At 36.4% G+C, this 22,573-nt stretch overlaps 1 protein-coding gene across 5 annotated transcripts in view; it reads left to right on the top strand.

Moving 5' to 3' along the window:
- SLC9B2 (solute carrier family 9 member B2) overlaps positions 1 to 22,573 on the top strand; it is a 58,723-nt gene that overhangs the window by 5,330 nt on the left and 30,820 nt on the right. For 2 of the 5 annotated variants that reach the window (XM_078069020.1, XM_078069019.1), the window contains 6 exons: positions 9,672 to 9,806; positions 10,491 to 10,671; positions 15,224 to 15,394; positions 19,318 to 19,460; positions 20,321 to 20,448; positions 21,686 to 21,861. In XM_078069020.1, the coding sequence (XP_077925146.1) occupies positions 9,717 to 9,806; positions 10,491 to 10,671; positions 15,224 to 15,394; positions 19,318 to 19,460; positions 20,321 to 20,448; positions 21,686 to 21,861 (889 nt within the window). In that variant the 5' untranslated portion in view covers positions 9,672 to 9,716. Of the gene's footprint in view, positions 1 to 2,877; positions 3,021 to 9,666; positions 9,807 to 10,490; positions 10,672 to 15,223; positions 15,395 to 19,317; positions 19,461 to 20,320; positions 20,449 to 21,685; positions 21,862 to 22,573 lie in introns of all 5 variants that reach the window. The other 3 variants (XM_078069017.1, XM_078069016.1, XM_078069018.1) reach the window with 2 other exon arrangements.

The raw sequence follows: 22,573 nt of genomic DNA, 5'->3' as shown, positions 1-22,573 counted from the left end.
AGAAAGGTGCCAGACAGAGCGTAACCATCTTGCTATTTTGTTCTATAGCGCAGGAAATATAGTGAGCTGTGGAACAGCCTGAGCTGTTCCTTTCTTAGAATCTTGCCGCTTCTGAGGCGCCTGGGGGGCCTCGTGGAATTAGTTTCATTATGATTGCTTAGATAGGCGTAACTAAGATGAGTAGTCACTTTATCATGAAACTCCAGAAATATTCCCACAATTATAAAGATTGCCATAAACAAAATGAAAGAGAATAGCAGGAGCCAGCTGTGGAGTCTCCTGTTTTCAGGATCGTCCCCCATACTTGGACTTTGTCAAACAGCATGAGCAGCTTGGCTCGTGCCAACTTGACCCCTCGCCACGCTGGGCAAGACCTCCTCTCCCTGTTCAACTCTGCGCCTGCATTTCTCCCACCATAATTAAATTACCTTAAGGTAATACTGACTGTTATAATAGATAAACTCCAAAATCTCAGTACCTTAACATAGTAGAAGCTTATTTCTACTCATGTAAAATCCAATCAGGTGTTCAGCAGATGGCATTCTACTCAGGGATTGAGGAACCCAAATTCTTTTTATGTTATGGCTTTGTCATCCCATAAGACCTTAAAAGTTCTTAGTTTCCAGGCATTGGACAGGAAAAGAGAAGGTATGTGTTGTATTGCGTGGAGGTTTCTTATAGGTAAGGAATAGAAGTAGCATGCATTACTTATGCTCACGTTGCCTTGGCCACACCTCAGTGACTCACCACAAGGGAGGTTGGGAAATGTCTACTGTGTACCCAGGCGGCACAGGAAACTGGTTTGACGAAACATACCAGTCTCCTTCCCTCCCTAAAGAATGGAGACTACATCTCAGTAATCTTTGTATCTCTTATGCTTTACACACCACAGAAAATCAGTAAAAGTCTAATGAACTTCACTGACTGTGAAGGGATGGAGTTGCTATCTCATGTGCCTAATATCAAAACTCATCATTCTTTATTATGGTTGTTCAAGGAAGGATCTATATCGTTCTCTGACTAGGTTGCAACCTTTGAGTGTGGGAACCATGTCAGACTGTTCACTTTTTTTTTAGTGTTTTTTTTAATTGAAGGATAGTTGACACACAATGTTACATTAGTTTCAGGTGTGCAACATGTGCATAACAAAGACTATATGTTATGCTATGCTCATCCACAAATATCATCTGTCACTACCATCTGTCACCATACAACATTATTGCAACGCCATTGACTATATTCCCTATGATGTACCTTTCATCCCTCAGACTGTTCATTTTTGAATCCTCACAACAAGGGCTAAAATCTGGCAAGAGCTTAATAGATGTTTGTTGAATGACTGAATGAATGAATGAGTCCTCAGAGAGCAAAAAGAGGGACAGAGTTAGTCTACTTAAAGTTAGAAAATACTAATTGAGAAAGTGACATTTGAGTTAGATCTTGAATAACTAGTAGAATTTTACCAAGCTCTACTTTCTCTAAAAGCAGAAAAATGAAACCCAGGCGGTGATAGTAGTGCTGTTTTGTTGTGGTTTTATTTGCGTCATGAACAAACAGAAAACAAATGTTTATAAGTTCAACTTTGTTTTTATTTGGTATTCAAATATTACAACGAACTTCAGGGATAGGGAAGGAAAAATATATAACCTTACATTCTATTGACTAAAAAATGGCACTAAAAACCTTGGCATTGATTTTTTAGCCACTAAAATATTATTTTCTGGATATCTTTGAGAAATACCAATACAGAGGCAGTGCTCTGATTATTCATCCTCCAGGAAGATTTTGCACCATGTCAAGAAGCTAGGGAAGCACTCTAAGCCAAAGGTTCTTCATTACTGCTCATCAGAGCTTCTCCGAGCTGACTCTGCATCAAAATCACCTGTTGTATTGGTTAGGCTGCTTTTGGTGGCAGGTAACGTGATGTTCTGCCAAAATTGCCTTCGAAAATATAAGTTTACTTTTCTCACACAAGATGTCTGGAGGTCAGTGTATCCAGGGTTTGTTCAGTAGCCCAGTGATATCAAGGTTTTTAGGTTGCTTTCCATGAGCTAATTAATCTTGACTTTTTCTTCATGGATAAATGATGGCTGCTAGAGTTCCAAGAAACACAGTCCCAATCCTCAGCTCCATCCCCTACCACACACACATACACATCATTTAGAGACAAAAACAGGAGATGAAAAAATAAATAAATACATACATACATAAATAAAATTAATTTTTTTAAAAAGGAGAAGGTTTTTGCCTCTTTTTTTTGGAGGAAGGAAGATCATATCAGTGGAGCCCAACAGCCTTGCCCACAGATTTCATTGGCGAGAAGTGAATCATGCTCAGCCCTAAACCCACAGCTGGCGTAAAAGAATGGTGTTACAGAGATTGATTAAGACCAAGCATGAGTTATCCCTAGGGGTGGAGAAGGTACACACTGGCATACCTGAGTAATGGCTCTTAGTAGGTAATAGGTTGTGTTGCCACACTTGGGGAGACTGACTCTCTGGAACTTCTGATTTCAGTAAGCCTAGAGGTAATATTTTAAACTTTCAATTAAATGCACTTGTCCTTGATAGGGAGAGAAATTAGAAAGGGGAGAAGCAAGTATTGGGTCCCTTCTTACCTAGGAATAAGTTCCTTTTATTCATATCTCATTACATGGTGTTTTACTTCACAATGATTCAGCCAAATCACTGTATCAGTTAACCAAATAGAATAGCAGTTGTTTTCCTTTGATTACTTGGTCTCGTGTGGTTGGCACACCTAACACTTTCAGATAAGGTCATTTTATTCAGGGGAAACATTCTTAGTGATTTTAGTAATAATACAAGGAACTTTTAAGTCCCACCCTTCACTTGACCTGAATTTCTCACCGCTGGATAGGTATCCTTTTGGGGAACGAACATTAGATCAGAGTTGATTAGCAGAATCCAGAAACTGGAAGGTTTCTGTATGTTCTACAAAGACATACTTATATCAGACTGGAGAACCTCCACTTTCAACATATGAGTGGATAAACATCAAAGGTAGGAATTTTTATTGTCATCATTACAGAGTACTTAATGAACAGTCGTGGAGATGTTCTTTCAAATGTATGAATATAACACATACAGTACTCCAGCCATGTATATAAATTCTCATTAAGATTACCCCATTAAGTGTTGGTCTGTCCCCAGCTCAGACAGAAAATAACAAGAATTACCAGACTTTATCTATGTAATGATTCGTTAACAGTAATTTAGCTGATAGCAGTAAGCATATTTTACTTGACCAAGAGCCTATGGGCGTTCACAAATTGAGAGTTCTTTTATTTCCTCTGGAATATTACAGAAAGCACTTTTAAACATTTAGATTAATAAAATAATCTGAAAAAGAGAAGGCTGATTTAACAGACATCTTTCTGTATATGAAAGCATATTTACAGAAGTGAGGTTTCAAAATGTGCTTCACTTGCCAGGAGGAATAGGGGTCAGTGGACAGGGCTCTTGCAGCTCCATCTTTATTGGTCCCATATGTTGGATTTCAGGATAGAGTTTTATTTGAGGAAAGATTTCTTTGGGCTTAAAAAATATTTGAAAACCGCTATAGAAAATGTTAGGCACTTCCCCATCTTCTTTCAAAAACACAAAAACAAAAAACAAAGTACCTTAAATTGTAGCAGTGGGATTAAGTTATCTAAAATGAAATTACCAGATTTTATCTCTGAAAAATATTATTACAGAGGAAAGCTTATCATTTTCTTTTCTCTAAATCTTTAAGAATTATATAACTTTTTAAAAATGAATTTTGAATTGCATAAGAAAATCTTCTTATTGTAAAAACCCTAACAATGCAAAAATATAGAGAATAAAGATGGAATTCCCGCCACTCTAATTCTTTTCCCTCCCCAAAGGCAACTACTATTAACAGACTTTTCCTATTTATTTACATACACATGCATATACATAATTGCTCATATTCTTGATCTGTTATTCTTGATCTACAATTTTCTCTCAAGTTTAGAGGAAGGATTTAGGAGACTGTTCTTTTCAAGTCCACGGTTCTATGATTTTGGTGGCATATGTCCCTCGTATTACAACATGAAGCTCAAATTAAGCCAATATGGTTTCTAAGCATGTAGATCAATTCTGTAGGAAATTCTGTATACTGGGAATGTTAAAGAGAGGCCTGAGTGGCCAACAACCTTTGCATATGTTTTTAGAAAACCCTTGAGCTGCTAACCTTCTAGCAAGTAGGCAATCACAACAGTCGTAACAGCCATATCCTTTGGCTTAGGTCAAACCACATTCTTCTATTGAAATCTATATTTGAGTCACAGGACTTTGATTAAATTAACATGATTTACTGAATTATGGAATCTGTAAAATTCCACCATTTGACGTGAGATTAATTTTTTCTAATATGGTTTACTGTTGTGTATCGGTCTGAATAACACAACATCTTGATTGAGAAGCAGAAAAAAAACTTGGTTCTGTTTATTGGCACTTTTAGTATTTATCTATAATGTGCTCTTGCCTTCCTACTTCTCAGTATCATTTTTTAGATACAAGTCTCTCAAAGCATCTTAGTTTAACTGAATATTTTTAAAAGGAGAGCTCCTTAAGCCTTAGAATCTTAAGGCATATTTAAATGGCAAGTTGTCACTTAACCAATTAATTAATAATTCAGAATATGTAAACAATATTTGTCATGAGAACAGATTAAAATTTCTTATTTCATTTATTTTGCCACCAATGTTGTGTAACCTAAATGGATTAGTAAATTTTTTTTGTTTATAATAAACTGTGTAACAGTCATAACAATGGGAAAGAGTAAAGCTAAAGATAATACAAGATAGAAAATAAAAATATTTTCTTATAGGATGTGTTTCCAAACTTCTTATGGAATGTGTTTTCAAACTTACAATTAATTATGGCCAAATATGGTGGATTTTTAAACAAAATATTACAGCAAAAAATATAAAAATATAATGCAGTGATTTGGTAGAAATGACATGAAATCAAAGATATAGATTAAAGAATTCTCTCATTTCACAAATTTTTACACAGTTTTACTATGAGACTTGGCTGATACTGGCTGTGTTAATTGAAAATAGTTATTTAGCTTCTCTAGGCTTTAGTTTTCTCATGTGAATATTAAAGAGATAGAACCAGGTAATTTCTAAAGGCCTTTCCAACTTTTATTATTCCATTAAACTGTGATTCTTAATTACTAGGAAACCATCTAGTTTCTCCATATTTCCCCACTTTTTATTTTTCCATTCAAGACACCCAAGCATCTCAATTTAACAGCTTTCTTGAAGCTTTACTGGGATGAAAGATTTGAAAAGACTTTCATGAACACAATGAAAAAACAATTGTCTCATTTAAATAACAATATTGAAAATGAAGCATTTCATTTAAATTAACTTTCTGGATAACTAACACATATTTTATTGAATACCACATTTTTTTTTAAACATTCTCTTTACATTTCTAAGTCATACTATATACTTTAATGACTCTAAAAACAGAAAATATTAGCACGTCAATTTTTTTTCTTTTCATTTTCTTGAAGATGTAAAATCATCTTCCTAAACATCTGTTACTATACAGGGGATCTTTCAGGGCAATTCAGGTATGAAGGTTCTTACTGAGACTTCATTTGGTGGCAAGTGACAGAAATCCAACTCAAACTGGTAAGGAATTATTGGCTTACCTATAACTGAAAAGGAGCTGCTTCCAGGTGTATCAACAATGTGGTTATTAATTTGAGGCTTTCCTTTTCTCTCCTTCCATATTAAGGATCTGCTTTGCTCTGTGGTCACTTCGTTCTTTGGAAGGCTTTTCTGTACATCACAAGGATTTTCAATAGTGAGTCTGGGCTTAGCAACCCCAACGGAAAGAAAGCTCTTTCTCAATGGTTCCAGGGAACACCTTAAAACTGACTCTTATTAGCCAGGTATGGGTCACATGCTCATGCCTGAAACAATCAATGTGACTGGGAAAGAATTTCCCTCTTTGGCCAGGCCTGTCCTCATCTCCAGAGCATTGGTAGAGCATGGGGATTGGGAAGGTGAGGAGGACATGAGTTTCACATGAACCACATGGATGGAGAATAGAGGAGATGGGAAAAGAAAATTAGTATGCTGGTACCAAAAAGTCAGGAAGAAAGATGCTTGGCAAGCCAAAACTGCAAATATGGAAAAGATATTTATCCCCACATTTTATTGCCTTAAATTGCTATCTTTCCTGTCAAGTATCACTCATGCTGCTCTCAATTTGCCTCTATCACAATCTCTTCCTACATTTTAACTTACAACATCTTATCTTCTGAGGGTTTGGAAACCAGATGAGCAGTCATTTGAATTGTTTTCAAAGTAAGAGTTAGTGAGCCCTAAGTGAGTACTTGAGAGCTTCTCTGTAAGTAAGGAGTATAAACTTTCTACTTTTTAATGGATTTCATGACATATCTTAGACTCCTTAAAAGGTCATTTTTGCATATTTTCTAATTTCTTTGACAAAACTGTCTTCTTGGTAGGGGATATACTATTGTAATTTCAAGACTCAATGACTATGAACAGTATGTGCCATGAACATGGTTGCTTTAAAACAAAGGTTACATTTTTTTCATTTTCCTAAATTTAAGTGGGTTTCTAAAGTGAGACAGGTGATATAAGTGTTCTTTTAGAAATGGAAATATAGCAGAGAATAAACAATCAGAACTGGCCAGTTGTAAATTGTTTTCCTGGGGTTACTAAAATACTAGTATTTTATTTTACCTTTTCTCTCTGCAGTAACTCTCTGATCTCAAATAAGTACTTTGGTGTCCATGGTGGAGATTATAGGAGAATAGGGAATTTTTTTGGAATGCAAAAACTACATAAATTCCCACAAAGAGCATATACTGAGCAACATGCCAAATTTTGATTGTTTACATTAGAAGAGACTTAGAATAACTAATAAAATAAATTCTTAAGGCTTCATTTTAGCTAATAGGTTATGTCTATTAAAAATAATCATTTATACTTGTTGGCTATTTAAAAATATTCTTCATAGGGCGCCTGGGTGGCTCAGATGGTTAAGCGTCTGCCTTCGGCTCAGGTCATAACCCCAGGGTCCTGGGATCGAGTCCCACATTGGGCTCCCTGCTCCTTGGGAGCCTGCTTCTCCCTCTGCCTCTCTTTCTCTCTCTGTGTCTCTCATGAATAAATAAAAATTAAAAAATAAAAATAAAAATATTCTTCATAAATGGCAGAATTGGCTGATTTTGGAAATTTAATAAAGGAGGTGATTCTAGACACTGCCCAAGAGTTCCTATGTAATTCTACTAATGAGACAGATGAAAAAATGACAATGATGAGTGTTACATCCACCTCAAGAAGTTAGCCTTGAAAGAAAGAGGTAAAAGGCATTATCAAAGAAAATCAATGGGATTAAGTCATAAATTCTTCAAGATGGGAGGAACCTTGTCCTACTTAATAAGGAAAACAAAAAGAATCATAGAGGTTTGTATTAGGGAGAAAGATTTGAGTGACTCATAACCACCACTATTGAATGTTTACCATGTGTATGGTTGGAACCACTCTTATATCCATTTTATAGATAAGGAATTAGTTACAAGGAAGCTAAGAATTTTGGTATATGATGGGACTAGACTACAGACCCAGCTTTGTTCAACTCCAGACCCAGCAGACATCACCACTTACTGTATGAGGGGGTCATTCTCTACACAGGGTGAAAGCCAAGTGCCATGATTTGGAACATGATATCCTAACTCTCCAGCCTCATTTCCATTGCCTTCAGCCTCCCACCGCATGCTTCAACAAAGTTTCCCCTTACATCCCACTGGCTTCCATACCTCCATACCTTTAAGACAAGGGTTCTCTGAACCCAATATTTTTCCTGTCAAAATGCCATTCTTTCTCATGAGTCTAAATTTTGGAATGAGTTTATAAATTTTAAAAATCATACTTAGATATATACATACTATATCATTATATGTACATGAGGTTTTTTGAGATGCCACTCTGGCCAACATTGTATTTTTTAAGAAAGAAAAATAGTGGTGGTGGTGATAATGATGGTGGTAGTGATGGAAAGGATATAATTTTCTTTGGAATATTAAATGCAAACATCTTGGCACTTTATTAAACAGAAAATGATTCCTTGAGGCCAGGGTCCTGTCTGATTAATCCTTGTCTTTATGGCCTAGTATAGTGTGTGGCACATATTAGGTATGCAAATGTGTTGAATTAGATTATCCCTTCTCCCACATAATTTTCTCTTTGCTTCTACCAGGGTTTATAGTTCATGCCTCCATTTAAATATCATCATACTTGTTGCATTAGGAATAAGTTTGATTACTAGTAACAAGAATACTTGACTAACAGTGGTTTCAACAATTACTTCAAAGGTTGGCATCCAAGATTGAGGGAGCAATTCAGGGATATTGTCAAGGAACCAGCTCCTCCTATCTTAATTATTCCCCTTAGTAAAGGGCATTTTATTCTCATGGTTGAGAGATGCCTTCCAAATGGTGTATCTACATTCTAGGGAGGAGAAAGAGAAATGTTAGAGGACAAAGAGTAAACAGTATGATCCTCAGAAAGCCTTGCCTTATTGTCTGGGAATGAAAGCCCTCCCCAGGGACTCTCACTTATATCTCATTACACAGAACTGTGACACATGGCCACCTAGAACTGCCAAAATGAATAGGAATTGGAGTTTTTGGCTTTTCAGCCTATAGCATGGGAAGCCAAGGGCAAAGAGATTGAAGTAGTTGTTTATGGAGTCAACCTATAGGTCTGTCCTACAAGTTTTTTTTGTTACTTCATGTAAGTTTATTTTTCTTGGAATATTGTCAGCCTACAGAGAACAAAAAATATGTTTTAGTAATCTTCACATTACCCACAATGACTATCAAGAGAGTAGATGTCTAAGACATTGTAGCTATTCAATCAATGTTGTATTATTTTCACTTTAACTTAGAAATATGAACCAGGCAGGAATTAGTGATTCTAGTTTCTCTGAAAATGATGGAATCCATAAATTTATCTTTGGTGACTCATTTCAACATTGAAAAATTGCCTGGAGCTTTCCTGTTTCATCAAGTTGGCTCATTAGAGAGAACAATTTAACAGTAATATTGCTTGGAATATTTGAAGAATAACTCAGAAAACAGGGTGGGAAAGAAATACAAAAATATTAACAAGGCCTTTTTCAAGAGAGGTAAAGGTAAATAAGAATTAGATACACTACATTGTAAGTATAGATAAATAAGAATACAATACAATATATTGTAATCAAAGAAAAGATTAGCAATTGAAAGTTAAGAATAGGGACTCCTGGGTAGCTCAGTCAGTTGAACATCTGCCTTCAGCTCAGGTCATGATTCTAGGGTCCTGGACGAGTCCCCAGTCCGGCCTCCTAGCTCAGTGGGAAGCCTGCTTCTCCCTCTGCCTGCTGCTCCCCCTGCTTGTGCACTCGCTCACACTCTCTCTCTCTGACAGATAAATAAATAAAAAATTTTTTAAAAGAAAGTTAAGAATAATCCAATTTAAAGTATTTTGGACATTCAGAATTCTAAGGGAAAAAATAAGTGCAATTCACTCATTTAAATTGCTCAAACTGCTGCTTAATTCATTCATGTAAATTTCCAACTTGTTCTATATTTATACTATTTCTCCTTCAGAACAGATCCCATTCCTCCTCCCTGTGTCATCTTATTTCTAATTATAAATCATGGGGGATGAAGATAAAGTAATTGAACGTGAAGATTTGGAACCATCCACAGGAATGGATCATGCAGCTTCTACATATCAAGAAACACAGGTAAACCTATGACCAAATTTAGAATATTCCAGCCATTTCCTTAAGGAAGGGACTGTATATTTCCAAATATATGATACAATTGTATTCTCTTCATTCTCCATCACTCAGTTAACAATTCTCCCCATTCTTAATCCCCAAACTCGTACGGTATGTGTGACTACCAATTTTCCCGGTAGTCATTTAGCAGCTAGACCCACATGAGGCTGGAAAAATAGAGAGCTTGTGAAATGCTTTGTGTTCCCAGCCTAACCCCTGGGATGGTTCTGGTTTTTCCCCCCTCTCTCTTTTTATTGCTTAAATTCAAGTAGATGAATGAATCTGAATTTGTTTTCACCACAAGTAGTTCTCTTTTTCTGGCCCATTTTGATATATTTACCAACTATTGCCTTGAATAATATCTTAAATAGGCTGATTTTAAACCCAGTACTACAAAACAAAATGGAATACTATGTGACTCAAGCATTTATAATGTTACCAATAGGGACTTAATGGTAAATACTCCTAACATAGTTCTTGTTCCAAGCATTTACTCATTAGCTACTAATATAGCTGTGCATTTCCACTGTAAAATGTTAGCCTTGATTCTAGCAGTGGAAATTTGATCTGTGATGTGATGGTTCAGTAACTATAAAAATGTACAGCAAATATACAGTTTTAAGGATTCTTAAATTGCTTTAAACACAGGAGGAAACAGTTATGAGCTCCAAAGCAACAGATGCCAAAGAACCAACAGAAGGAAGTAACCTCCTGAATAGCAGTGAAAAAAAGCTACAAAAAATACCAACTGAATCAAATAATTTGCAAAGACTGAGACAAACATTTTCTTGTCCTCCACATGGTTTACTGGATAGAGGAATAACAAATGGTATGTAATTGGTAAAAATTAATTCAAAAAGAGAGGGTAAAAGATAACATTGTTATAATGAGAGATTCCAAAATAATATGGTTTAAAGGACAGAAAAAAGTTTACTTCTCTCACACATGAAAACTACTGGGTGAACAATTCACTTTGTAGATGGGTCTGCTCCACAAGTCATTGAGGGGCCCATGCAGACGGGTTCTACCATCTTCAACACAAGGCTGTTGCCACTACCATTCCAGCAAGCAGGGAGAGGAAAAGAGCGGAGATCAAGGATATTTTCCTTTTTTGTATCTGAGTAACTTCATAGGATTACATTAGGACTCCAATGAGAAAAATGATTGAGAAATCACTTGTAAACAGAAAAGCACTACATAAATATTGGTTTTAATTATTATTGAATAATGCAACTAATGTTTGAACAAACACAGCTTAATTTATACTTTCAAATGAATCTATCATTTTATAAGTAAGGATCCTGATTTCTAATTCAACTTATTCCAGTACAGCTACTATTACCTAAAATATTTGGGGGATTTTTCTTAGGGAGTTTATCTCAGCACTATTTCAAATATTGTCTTTGAGGAATGGATTTGGTTTTTGGAGGCAGACAAACATTATTATGATACCAATTTGATGAACAGATGGATGTTCAGATTCAGTAATGCTGTTTTTTGTTCAAAAAGGAAGTGTGTGTGTGTGTGTGTGTGTATGTCTGTGTGTGAGTGTATTAATTTTGTACATTGGAAGATATGTGGTATAGCAGGAAAAAGGAGAAGGGATTTGAAAATTATCTATGAAGGCAAATTTAAATACAATTTCAAAAATTATGTTGAGGAATGACAGCACCACTGGAGTATATATATGGCTTCCCAAATAAATATGTTGAAGAATATAACACATTTGATCTAAAAGTTGTGTTTACTGAAAAAATCAGACTCGCTTCTTTATTGTTATACTTCATTTGTGAGCTCTGAAAGACATTTTTACCATTCTCAACTTGGACAATGGAAGCCAAGTATAATATGATATATTCTAGGCTCTACACATGTTTTTAATGAAATTAGCTAAGTTCCAAAATATACACCAGTTGTTAAGGCAACCGATAATTTAATACCTATTCTGTCCTTTTTATTATTTTTTTAAACTTTCACCATTCAAATCATGGCACATATCTATTTAAAATATTTATAGTAAAAACAGATAGGGATTGCATTAAGGAAAGGGTATAAATGAATGATGTGATTTGGAGACTCATTTTTTTAAATTCTATGATCATTGTCCATAAAGCTGCCTGAGAATTGAGAACTCATGATATATAAACACCTCTTCACTTGTTTTCCTGTGCCTCTGTTCCGGAGGCTTACAAGACTGCTCTTTTTTTCCCTGTATTCCTTCCTGTGTCCCGTCAGTGTACTTAAGTATTTTTCTTAAGAAGTAGATCTCACATGTGAAAATATGATTTTTCCAAAATCATAAATGAGAAGTAAGTTACTAACTGAATTAAATGTGATTTAGATAAACCTTGTAAATGTAAGTTTACTATGTATTTAGAACTGCATTTTGAATATGAGAAAGGAAAGAAATGCTAGAGGTTTAAAAGAAAAGTGGTCTTGAAGTGGAAAAATTAATTCTACCTTCTGAATTTAGTACAAAACTGGTTTTATACTTTGATAAGGTAAAATTTAGTATCTGGCAATTCCTGCTTTCCCATTGCACCTCCCATACTACATAGAAATTTCAGTTCCTATACCCAACTGGAAAATACAGAAGGCTCTTTAGTTATTTCATTGTAATAGCATCACGGTCTACAAAATCTGTAATAATTCTGTGAGGGTTAAAAAATGGGACATTGGATTTGATCTCCAGCAATATGGTAGATGAGACTCAATGAACAATTCTATCACTTATGTCAATGAAAACATCTGAAAACAATATTTTAAGTCTTTTTAAATGTACCTGTTATCTGTCAAGAAAACAGGAACTTGTCAGACACCAAAAACAGTATGACTTGGAGAAATAAATAAGCGCTCAAGCTGGCTTTCACTCTGGAGGTTTCTGCAAAATGCCAGTGAACTTGAGATTCATTTTGAGAACCATGAGAATATAGGAGGCTGTGCTTGAGTCTGCCCAGGTTGGGAGAAATTTCATAGGAGACATCATTCTTCGTCACCCACATTGGGAAACTGGAACCCAATGTGATGGTGAATTTGAGGTAAACCTGCCCTGCAGAGGGAGACTGCAACAAAACCTTATTCTATTCTGTAGTGTTCCTGGAAGAAGGAAGAGTCTCCACTAAAAATGTGTCCCAGATTGTTAAGATTCTAAGCACATGGTAGGAGCAAATTCAGATCCTATCTGGGAAAACTCACATTCACCTCCAACAATTCCCAAAGATAAAGTTTCAGAAAAGAGTTCACTGTTGCCCAAAAACCCAAAACCAAACAAACAAAAGCAAAAATCACAACAAGCACAAGGAAACAGATTTCAAAAATTTGCATTATCAGAAAATAAAATAAAAAATATTCTCAAAATCTATGAAGTTAAAGAGGAGGTAGGAAATATAAAACAAGTAACTGTTTATAAATATGAATAGATTTTAATAAGCACCAAATTGAACTTCTAGAAATGGAAGACATAGTACAGTAATTGAAATTTAAAACTCAGTAGATTAGGCAACAGATTAAGTGAAAAGAAGATTGATAATCTAGCAAATAGATCTGAAGAGATTACAAGGCAGTACACACGGAAAAAATACGGACAGTATGAAAACTGGGGTTAGGCAAATGGAGAAGGGACTGTGGCTGTTTAATTATTTAATCACAGTTCCAGCAAAAGAGAACAGGAAGAATGGCGAAGAGGAAATATTTGAAGAAATAAAGAAGGGATGTTCCAGAATTGATGGAAAACATAAATCCTAAACAGACTAAAAGGAAGTCATACTGAAATTAAACATAAGTACTGAACATATCACACTTAAATTGCAGAAAACCAAAGAAAAAGTAAAATCTTGAAAACAGCCAAAGAATAAGATTTCCCTAAAAGAGACTTAAAAACAATAATGAAAGCCAGAAAGCCAAGGAATAGTATTTTCAAGGAACTGGAAGAAAGTAACTCTCAGCCTAGAAGTGTATATACCCTGGAAAACTATCTTTTAAGAATGAGAATAAAGGTAATTCCAGATAAATAAAACTAAGAATTTACTACCAACAGATCTTCATGAGAAATATAGTATGCTCTTCCACAGTGTTTCTGTACCATGAATTAGTTCATATATGATGGTAAGTAAGGAATTGTGTCAGTGTTATATGAAAGTTTGCATTTGTACATAATTTTTCCTGCCACATTTATATTTTGCATCATCAAGCAATAGTGAGTGAATGCAAAATGCACTGAAAAACAAAAACAGACAAAAGAAGATCAGGTATATGGTTTCTTACAATTAAAGATAAAGCCTTACTAAAATGAGGACTTTTTAAAAAGCTGAACTCCTTCAGGCAGGTAGTTGCTGGCTTAGGGGCTTCAAAGACTTCTCAGCTTTCTACACCATTAAGCTATCTAATGAAACCACATGTGGATGTAGAAGCCAACAGTACAGATAAGGTAGCTGCCAAGACTTTTCCCTCAGTTAAAACAACAACAAATATTTGATTGATGGAGAAAACTATAATCTGGATCAGATTTAGATGGAACTGCTTTCTATTGAAAGCAAATGCTTTCAGGATTCTACATGTTGAGGTAGTAAGTGTGGTTCCGGGATTAAGTCCACAAAAAAGAGACCGTGAGATGCAAATGTCAGTGGAGATTTAATTGCGCTGGTACTTTTATTAGGATTATTACGGTTTTTGTCAGTACTTTGGTCACAAGTTCTGAGTTTTGAGTGGTCTGCCCAACTGTTTTCACAGGAGTCTTTGTATTTTCAGCGTACAATTTAGTACAACACAAGCTTTTCAAAGAAACATATTTCACATCCTAATAGAAATGCCTCTATTAAAGGAAATTCTGCAGGCAACAAAGTAATTGTCCCAGATTAAAGGGTTGAGTTGCCATAACAAATAATGATCAAAATAGAAAATAGATGAGTATGTGGATAATTCTAAACAAACATTGACTATAGGAAAGAAACAATAACAGTGTTTACTTCAAGACAGAACTGAAAATACTGGAATGCGATTGTTCAAGCATTCTCCTATGAAGAGAGTAAAGATAGCCAATGTTACTCTTTTTATTAACTAGTGAATATTTATGGTAAAATTATAAAGAAAAATAGGGGAATGGTAAAAAAAAAATTCAAGATTGTAGTTCCTTCTGGTAGTGTAAAAGGAGATGGAGGATGGGATTAGGAGGGGCCATAGGTGGATCCAAAGACACTGGTAATAGCCTACTTTTTAAGATGGTTGGTAATTACCCAGTTGTTCATATTACTGATGTTCTTTAAAATTTACACATGGTTATAAATATTTGTCTGTATGTTCAACATTTTTTAAATTTTTACATTATACCAAAACCTGCATATGACAAGTTACTGGTAGAAACTAGTTTTCCTGGTTTATTTCAGTTACCATGGTGGTTCTTCTCTGGGCTGTGGTTTGGTCAATTACTGGCAGTGAATGTCTTCCTGGAGGAAACCTATTTGGAATTATAATCCTATTCTATTGTGCCATCATTGGAGGTAAACTTTTGGGGCTCATTAAGTTACCTACATTGCCTCCACTGCCTCATCTTCTAGGTAAGTGCTAAACACTTCCTGTTTTCTTCAAGAGGAAATCATATTTTAAAAATTGCAGTTTGGAAAGCTTTTGAAAATCAACATAAAATATTTCTGTATTTGCTGTGCTGGCACCAAAAGCCAATTGTTAAATTTTGACTTAAACATAGCAATTTTTAAAAATTACATTAAATCTACAATTTTAATTTTTACTTAAAATTAAATAATTTGCATTAAAAACAAGACCAATAGATACTCAAAATTGATCACTTCCTAATTATTTCACTGCATTTTCCCCTTACCTATGCTCTTGATCTTATGGAATTAATATATAATGGTGTGCACTGGCTAGCTCTGCCCAATTGCACATCCGTTGACATCACATTGGTAGCTTAACATCAACCATGGTAGAAGTAACTATAAGACAGAAATCAGCAAATGCTACAAAACAGGGCTCAATATATTGTAAGTCACTCACATCATTGACAAAGGACTGAGGGGGTCATCTGCCAACTCAGTATCAGGTGGCCATATCAATCCAGACCATTGGCAAAGGAAACAGTGCCCCAGGGAAGTTGTTTTCACATTCATTTGGAGAATAAAAAATGCTTCCTCATGCCCCCCTAACAAAACTCCAAAAGAAACTCAACATATTTTTGAGTTCTTGTTAGATTATTATTTCTTTTGAACTGTGCTCGTATCAACACTGTTTGTAATGAAAAATCTGAAAAGTTCCTTAAAGTCCATTAATTGGTCCAGAATTACAGTACTTCCGAACAGTGAGATACTCTTGTAACTATTTTTTTAAAGATTGATTTATTTATTTAAGAGAGAGAGAGAGAGATCGGGGGAGGGGGGAGGGGCAGAGGGAGAAGGAGAGAATCTCAAGCAGACTCCCTGTTGGGCATGAAGCCTGGTGAGGGAAGTGATCCCACAACCCTGAGATCACAACCTGAGCTAAAACCAAGAGTTGGCTGCTCAACCGACTGAGCCACCCAGGCACCCTGATGCTATTGCAACTATTAAAAAATGAGGCACATGCACACGTACAGAAGCATGCTTAAATCAGTATAGAAACTTTCTGGAAAGGCACAGAAAACCTGCAAGAGTGAAAACTTTGGTGAATCAAGGTCAAAAGTTTGCAGTTGGGGTAAGTCTTGTACTTGCCACTTTATACTTGTCAGTAATGTTTTAATTTACCACGAGCATGGATTATCCTTATTATTCTTTTAAAAACAACTGTTGTAGGCTAGTTCATAGTTGCAAAAATTCTGGAAAGACCCTAACTGCAGAATTCAGAACTTAAGAGACCTTCTAGATTAAATGGCAGCGATGAGAGATTCCTGGCAGTGATGCATCCTGGCCTAATGGTGTCTGGAGCAAGTCACAAAAGCTATGCTTGTCATTAGCGTCTATTCTCATAGCTTACATACAGAAACTTGCAGTAAATTTGTTTAATCATTTCATGTGCAGTACTTGTGAGGACATGCTGAACAGAGGATACTGCTGGGGAAGAACAGAGGCCAGAAGCCTCAGAGTGTCTGACGGAGAAGTTTTTCCCATTGTAGGGCATGTGGTATCAGCGAGGGCACGATTCTCTCACAAGCTCCTCAGCTCCCTCAGTCACTGTCAACTACCTACACTTCCCAGAATGTGTCACACTTCATCTTCATGTCTTGGAAGAAACTGCTCACCCATCCAGAAACTTCTCAACTCCCCAGCCCCTTCTTCCCTTCTTTGAATCCCTCTGACTCACCCCTCCTGTCTGAGCTCATACAATACTGCCTTATGCTTCCATAAAATTGAGGTTGTTGGTTTAACTTGCTCCCCTAGAGGCTGAAAGCTTTTTGACATGAAGTACCAAGTTTTTGTTCATTATTATATTTCTAATACCTACTACAGGGTCTAAAATACTGAAGGTGGGGAGCCTGGGGGGCTCAGTCCGTTAAGGGTCTGCCTTCAGCTCAGGTCATGATCCCAGGGTCCTGGGATTCAGCCCCGCATTGGGCTTCCTGCTCAGCAGGGAATCTGCTTCTCCCTCTCCCTCTGCCCCTCCACCTCATTCATGCTCTCTCTCTCTCTCAAATAAATAAAATCTTTTTTAAAATTTTAAAAAAATAAAATAAAATACTGAAGGCATTAGGTAAATGTTGAATGGCTGAACAAAAGAAGAGTCAGCAGCTGACATGACAGAGCAATGTCTATTTCGTCGTAACTCAGCTATAAGCCTTTGCAAAGCAAGTTATATATTTTGTATTAAATTATCTGGCTTGAAGGTAAAATAGAACCCATACAGGTATTTGTTGAAAATTCAGGTAATCTGACATAGCAAATAATTTTAGGAGCTGTTTGCTATTTGCACACAAAAGAGTGACTGAATTGGTCATTGTATTAAAACATTTTATGTTTAGAATTTGACCACATTTCTATCCAAATACTACAACCTATTTCTCCCTTGCAGGTTCAATTATTTAGGAATTATTAATGATTCTAGTCATTTTTTAAAGATTTATTTATTCATCTTAGAGAGAGAGTGAGGGGTAGGGGCAGAGGGAGAAAATCTTCAAGCTGACTCCCACTGAGCGTGGACCCCGATGCAGGGCTCTATCCCACAACCCATGAGATCATGACCTGAGCCGAAACCAAGAGCCAGATGCGCAACCGACTGAGCCACCCAGGTGCCCCTGATTCTAATAATTTTTATCTGCACATTAAAACCCTTTTTTTTTTAGCTCCTCTAATTTAACATATTGTTTTAATTTTTTATCAAAAATTTAACTTTATTTCATTTAGGGACTAAGCATAAAGGATGTGGTTTCTGGGATTATAGGGTAGTCTCTTTCACACCTAAAGTGCCAAAAAATACCTGTCAGAATGGCTGAAATAAACAACACAAGAAACAAGTGTTGGCGAGGATGCAGAGAAAGGGGAACCGTCTTGCACTGTTGGTGGGAATGCAAACTGGTACAGCCACTCTGGAAAACAGTATGGAGTCTCCTCAAAAAGCTAAAAATAGAACTACCCTACAACCCAGAAATTACACTACTAGGTATTCACCCAAAGAATACAAAAATACTAATTCGAAGGGATACATGCATCCCAATGTTTATAGCAGTACTATCAACAATAGCCAAATTATGGGAACAGCCCAAATGTCTATCAACTAATGAATTGGTAAAGAAAATGTGTTATATATATAATAGAATATTATTCAGTCATAAAAAAGGATGAAATCTCGCCATTTACAAGGACATGGATAGAGCTAGAGAGTATTATGCTAAGTGAAATAAGTCAGAGAAAGACAAATACCATATGATTTCACTCATATGTGGAATTTAAGAAACAAAACAGATGAACATGGGGGGAAGGCAAATCAGAAAACACTCTTTTTTTAAATTTAAATTCAATTAATTAACATATAATGTATTATTGGTTTCAGAGGTCTGTATTATTGGTTTCAGAGGTCTGTGATTCATCAGTCTTATATAACACCCAGTGCTTATTACATCACATGCCCTCCTTAATGCCCATCACCCAGTTACCCCATCCCTCCACCTCTCTCCCCTTCAGCAACCCTCAGTTTGTTTCCTATGATTAAGAGTCTCTTATGGAGGAAAACCAACTCTTAACTATAGAGAACAAACTGATGGTTACCAGAGGGAAGGTGGGTGGTGGATGGGTTAAATATGTGATGGGGATTAAGGAAGGCACTTGTAATGAGCACCAGGTGATGTATGGAAGTGCACTTGAAACTGTACTGTACACTTGAAACTAATACTGTACACTTGAAACTAATATTACACTGTATGTTAACTAACTGGAATTTAAATAAAAACTCTAAAAAAAGAATATGAAAGAGACATGAACTCAAAAATAAGTAAAGTGCCAAAAATGTTTTCTGTATTTGTATACTAACTAAAGAGTTATTGACTTCTCCATTCTAGGTATGCTGCTTGCTGGGTTTCTTCTCAGAAATATCCCGGTCATCAGTGATAACATACAGATCAAGCACAAGTGGTCTTCCGCTTTGAGAAGCATAGCCCTGTGTGTCATATTGGTCCGCGCTGGCCTTGGGCTTGATTCAAAGGTATGAAGTGTAAATTTCTAATTGTTGACCAGGAATTGTATTCCTCCGATCCTACTACTATTGGGAACCACTGAGCTTTAGACACTTTGTGTGACGGTCTCAAGAAGAGAATGGAGTTTATTTCACACAGGACTGACTATTCCCAGAAGATGTCCCATATTCTTTCTTGGAGTGAGGTGGAATTACTCTCTGGGGACAGCACTAAGAGTGAAGGCTCTGCTTTTCTCTGACAGACATACAGGTCATCCTTGTAGATAATGGTGATAAGAGAAAATATTACATTTTTGGTGTGCAAAGCCTTATGCAAGTGTTTAGGGCTAACTATACCAGCTCAAGAAACTGTTTGGTACAGAGGAGGAGTCTCAAGTATGCTTATTTTAATGCGATTACTAACATATGTTTTTGAATGAAAGAATGAATGTTCCTGGGGACGAAGATTTTCACCCTGGCCTCTCTATGGGGCCACAGATTATTAAAAAAGCTAATGCTGAGAGTGTTCAATCAGCTAGTTTGGGGATTATTGAGTACAGACTCTAGAACACCCTGCCTGAGTTCAAACCTGGCTGTGTAATTTAACCAATTTCATGATCTTGGGCAAATGACTTTAACTTGTGCCTTTTTAGATGAGGACGTCTAAAAATACTGGGAATAATAATATCACTTATATCATAAGGTTGCTATGAGGATTAAATAAGCTATCTCCAAAACACTTAGAACACTGAAATATTTGTTAAAACTCATTACCTGGAAAATTCATGGTAATCCAGATATGGTCTGAATACTGAAGAAAAAGTATTTAATGTCATAATCTCTACCTGTCTTTATAGGATTATTTTAGTATCTCTATTTGTCTATTTCAGGCCCTGAAGAAGTTGAAGGGTGTTTGTGTAAGATTATCCATGGGTCCTTGTCTGGTGGAGGCGTGCGCATCTGCTCTTCTTGCTCACTTCCTAATGGGTTTACCATGGCAATGGGGATTTATACTGGGGTAATGATTTTTTTTTTGTCATATGAAAATAATGCAGAGATGTTGAGGTCTTTCCCTGATTCCATACAAGAGAATGTATAACAAATTATTTTAAGGACATCAGAAATTACAACATAGGTATTCCAGCATCATCTAAATATTATAACTTCAAAATATACTATATATAGTATATGTCTAACTTTTACAGTGATTATGATTTAAACTATTGAAAAAGTAATATTACTATTACTATTAAACTATTGAAAAAGTTTTACCTACACCTGATTCCGTGCTGGTGAGAGAAATTGCCATCTCTCACCTCAAAGTCTGTCCAAAGGATAATAAATGTGTCAACAGTAATCAACCTCTAATGTTGTTTTTCTCCTTCTGACACCAGACAATTATGATTAGGTGGTTCTGCTGTCTCTTCCTTCCACTGCCAGTTCTTTGAATGGTTAACAGTCATGAGAAGTAAATAAATATGAAAAGTACTTAGTAAGAACTTAGTACTAATAAGTAGGCAAGAAGCAAGAAATTCTTACTTCTCATGGTTGAGACTGTGGAGCTGTTCTGCCTGGATTCCAGTCCCAGCCCCGTGACTTTCCAGTATGTGACCTTTGGCAAGTTCATGAATCTCTCTGCGTCTCAGTCACTTGATTTGCAGAATGAAGATAGTGATTGTAGCCACCTTCTAGGACTGTTGTGAGGATAAAATTAGTTAATATATGTAAAGCACTTAAAATAGTGTATAACGTTTTTGGCTGTTACAGCATCTGCTGGGGTTACTCTCACCATCACTGCCATGATGGCCTTCTCCTAATCCGTTGTCTTTTTCACATACCAAGTCCCGACAGAAGGTCTAACATCAGTCGGTTCCAGTTTAAAAAGTCCACGCTGTGTTTTTCAACCCTCATACTATGAATGTTTTGGTTTTGTTTTATTTGTTTGTTTTTTAAGGCAGATTTCTAGAACTTAACCCCATGAGGCCTTCGGTACCACCCATAATTACATATTTTCGGGCAACCTAAGTAGTTCCAGTACAAGCTGTCTGTGGCCACACTTGGAAAAAGTGCTCAATAGAACGTGTGTGTGTGTGTGTGTGTGTGTGTGTGTGTTTCTGGCTTAGTGCTTCACTGCCATTTGAAAACGGTAGTTGTCTGAAGTGTAACCTCTAAAAGAGTAGAGTTTACTAGAATTTCCACAACAATAATAACAATGAGTAAGCCACTATCAACTATTTAAAGTGCTGCCTACTTAGTTTTGTTTTAGGTGCTGTGTCTCCAGCTGTCGTGGTACCCTCAATGCTCCTTTTGCAGGAAGGAGGCTATGGGGTTGAAAAAGGCATCCCGACCTTACTCATGGCTGCTGGCAGCTTCGATGACATTCTGGCAATCACTGGCTTCAACACATGCTTGGGCATGGCCTTTTCCACAGGTAAACTGGTCAGTTCACAATGAGCTGTTCTCTTGTGCCCTAAAGACATAAATTATGATGTGACAAGCAAGGCATATTTGCTTGATAATTGGGTAAGGCAGACTGAAATAGAGAAAGCAACTCCAAGAGTTAGTTCTATACCTAAGGAGGGACTGGTAGCTTCCTATTTTACTCCCTTAACCCTCTGGACATGGACTGTTCCAGGGGTCTGGTAAGGCATTAGTGGGGGATCCAGAGTAGCCAAGTTTAAGGAAAGATTCGAATAGCTTTTGCATGGAGGCCTCTGGGAAAGTTAAATCTTGCAGACTTCACACATAGATGTGTAGGTTTTTCAGAGAGCACAAGTGACTAGAGAGCCGTCCAAGGGGAAGGAAGAGCATTCTTCTAAAATAGGAACAGTTTCTGCTCTCTTCTACCATTTTATGGGCAATAACTGCAATGATTTTAATGGCTATCTTATTAGTACTCACTAAGTGTCTGATATGGATGTATTTTGTGCTAAATAGTAATAAAAGAAGGGTACAAGGCACTTTTTGTCTCACGCTATTATCAACACTTTTACTCTCCTTTGGCACAGCACAAGTTTCTTTTTAATCCATGTCCAAGATCGGGAGATAAGATTTGCAATTCCATATTATTGACAAAACTTAATTGTAGCCTAAGTTTAGGTTCCAGTAACTGTGGGAACACACTTTCTTGGAAGGTCATATGT

The sequence above is a fragment of the Halichoerus grypus genome, chromosome 3, assembly GCF_964656455.1.
Source record: "Halichoerus grypus chromosome 3, mHalGry1.hap1.1, whole genome shotgun sequence".
Classification (NCBI taxonomy): Eukaryota; Metazoa; Chordata; class Mammalia; order Carnivora; family Phocidae; genus Halichoerus; species Halichoerus grypus.
This window is presented reverse-complemented; position numbering and strand designations above follow the sequence as displayed.